The following is a 2,500-nucleotide window of genomic DNA, read 5'->3' as shown; positions in this document are numbered from 1 at the left end:
GTGCTGAGGAGACGCCAAGAGGAGAGAGGCCGTGACGAGTCCAATCTTCTGCCGAAAGAGAGGGATTTTTGGGTTCAAGAGGATGAAGATGTTGTGGATAGATCCCGTGTGGGAGCGAGGATATCCATGCGACTGCCGGGGAGTTTTGTAAGACCGTATCGAGGTGGATATGGTGGGAAGAGAATGTCCTTTGGGAAGCGTGGATATTTAAGGGATGTTGGAGATTTGGATTCACAGCCCGATTGGGCGATGGGGAGCGAGGAGGGCGGTGCATGGATCCAAACCATGAATGGATTGGATGATCTGGCTGGCACGGGCTTGGATTTCAATGACCCTCGCTTCAAGGACCAGTGGTATTTGGTAGGTGGATTAGTTCCACCTTTGTTATATATTTTTGATCATGCATTGTATACTGTGATAACTAAACGCTTCTCTCTAACTAATGCGCCCCAGGATAATTAATTTGAGATATGAATGTGTCATATATGATGGGCGGGCACACACACACACCAACACACACACACACACCAACACACACACACACCAGCACACACACACACACCAATACACACACACATACAAACATACATACACATATATATGAATATGTGTCATTGTTTTGTTGTATCTTCTCGCGTGTCTCTCCGCCCGTGTGCCATTACCATAGGGTCCTTCCTCAGCGTCCAGAGGCAGTTTCGCCACGGACCTCCGCCCGCTCTGACCTCTGACCCTCCCCCTTCCTCTCCCGCAGCACAACACAGGCCAGCTGGGTCGTGCCGGCTACGACCTGAACGTGGTCGGGGCGTGGCGTCGCGGATACACCGGTCGTGGCGTCGTGCTCTCCGTTCTCGACGACGGCATCCAGGCGGAGAACGCAGACATCGCCGATAATTACGTGGGTTCTTTTCGTCGTTGAATATCCTTGGTTAAATGGCGGAGGAACACGCGGTTTCAAGAGGAGTTTGTTAGTTGTAGACTTCTCTGAGTCGATTAATGTATCTTTTTATCTATTGCCTCCGCCAAGGAGGTTATGCTTTTAGTAGCGTTGGTTAGTTTGTTTGTTGGCTGATTAGCAGGATAACTCAAAAAAATGTGAACATTGTTTTTCCAGAGGCGCGTCTTAGCTTAACTTAGATGCCATTAAAATTTGGTGGTGACCCTGATCATGATCCGGATCCAAGAATTTTTAAAGGATTCATTAGCATTGCCAGATAAGGAAACATGGACGTTACCAGTGATTTGAATGTAATTCTTCAAGTGTGAATATTTTGTTGCATCAGTGGCCTTGGTGGAGGTATGCGCTCTGTGAGTGCTTCTAGTTTATTTATTTATTTATTTGTCTATCTGTCTATCTATTTATATATCTATTATTATATCTATCTACCTACTTACCTAGCAATCTATTTATCTATATATATATCTATACATCTATCTGTCTATCTATTTATCTACTTAGTTGTCGATCTATCTATATATCTACCTATTTACTTTTCTTATTATCTACAGTATCAATTTCTGAGATCCTGTATTTTTGTCCCTCGATTGGATTTCAAAATGACGCAACCCCAAAATATTGCATTTAATCAATCTAATAAAGTAAGAATAATTCACATAGGTTGATCGCACAAGCAAAGTAGTAGTGTGTATATGGACAGAATAGCCTCACCCCCATGGGTCCCCCCCTATGTACCTAACGTGTCATAACAGGAAGTGCCCTAATGACTTCCGGAAGTAATTACCGTAATCGATTACGGGAAATCAGTAACCTTGACTAATGATGGAGAACACGCACACCTGAAGGGGTGCCCCCCCCCCCCCTCCTCCCTTTCCTCTCCAAAACAACAACAATAATAATGAGAATACGAGAAAGAGGAAGAAGAAGAAGAAGAGGAACAACAAACAAACATGGATCCTGTTGCCGCAGGTCAAACTGTCATCCTAAGAGCAGGTGTCACAGGTTCCACCACCCCAACCCCTCACCCAAAAACACCTTGGACACAGCAGCCTCACCCCCATGGGTCCCCCCCTATGTACCTAACGTGTCATAACAGGAAGTGACCTAATGACTTCCGGAAGTAATTACCGTAATCGATTATGGGAAATCAGTAACCTTGACTAATGATGGAGAACACGCACACCTGAAGGGGTGCCCCCCCTCCCTTTCCTCTCCAAAACAACAATAATAATAATGAGAATACGAGAAAGAGGAAGAAGAAGAAGAGGAAGAAGAAGAAGAAGAAGAGGAAGAAGAGGAACAACATACAAACATGGATCCTGTTGCCGCAGGTCAAACTATCATCCTAAGAGCAGGTGTCACAGGTTCCACCACCCCAACCCCTCACCCAAAAACACCTTGGACACAGCAGCCTCACCCCCATGGGTCCCCCCCTATGTACCTAAGTGTCATAACAGGAAGTGACCTAATGACTTCCGGAAGTAATTACCGTAATCGATTACGGGAAATCAGTAACCTTGACTAATGATGGAGAACACGCACACC

The 2,500-nt window shown here is 45.3% G+C and overlaps 1 protein-coding gene across 1 annotated transcript in view; it reads left to right on the top strand.

Moving 5' to 3' along the window:
* The window catches only part of LOC113812833 (proprotein convertase subtilisin/kexin type 4), a gene marked incomplete at its 3' end in the record, with an annotated part of 8,470 nt that extends 7,575 nt beyond the window's left edge, over positions 1-895 (top strand). Inside the window, 2 exon segments of the mRNA XM_070119091.1 lie at positions 1-360; positions 752-895. The exon segment at positions 1-360 is cut by the window's left edge and continues 105 nt beyond it. Of these exon segments, the coding sequence (XP_069975192.1) occupies positions 1-360; positions 752-895 (504 nt within the window).
* Positions 896-2,500: the final 1,605 nt, after the last annotated feature.

This window comes from Penaeus vannamei, chromosome 43 (genome assembly GCF_042767895.1).
Source record: "Penaeus vannamei isolate JL-2024 chromosome 43, ASM4276789v1, whole genome shotgun sequence".
Taxonomy (NCBI): domain Eukaryota; kingdom Metazoa; phylum Arthropoda; class Malacostraca; order Decapoda; family Penaeidae; genus Penaeus; species Penaeus vannamei.
This window is presented reverse-complemented; position numbering and strand designations above follow the sequence as displayed.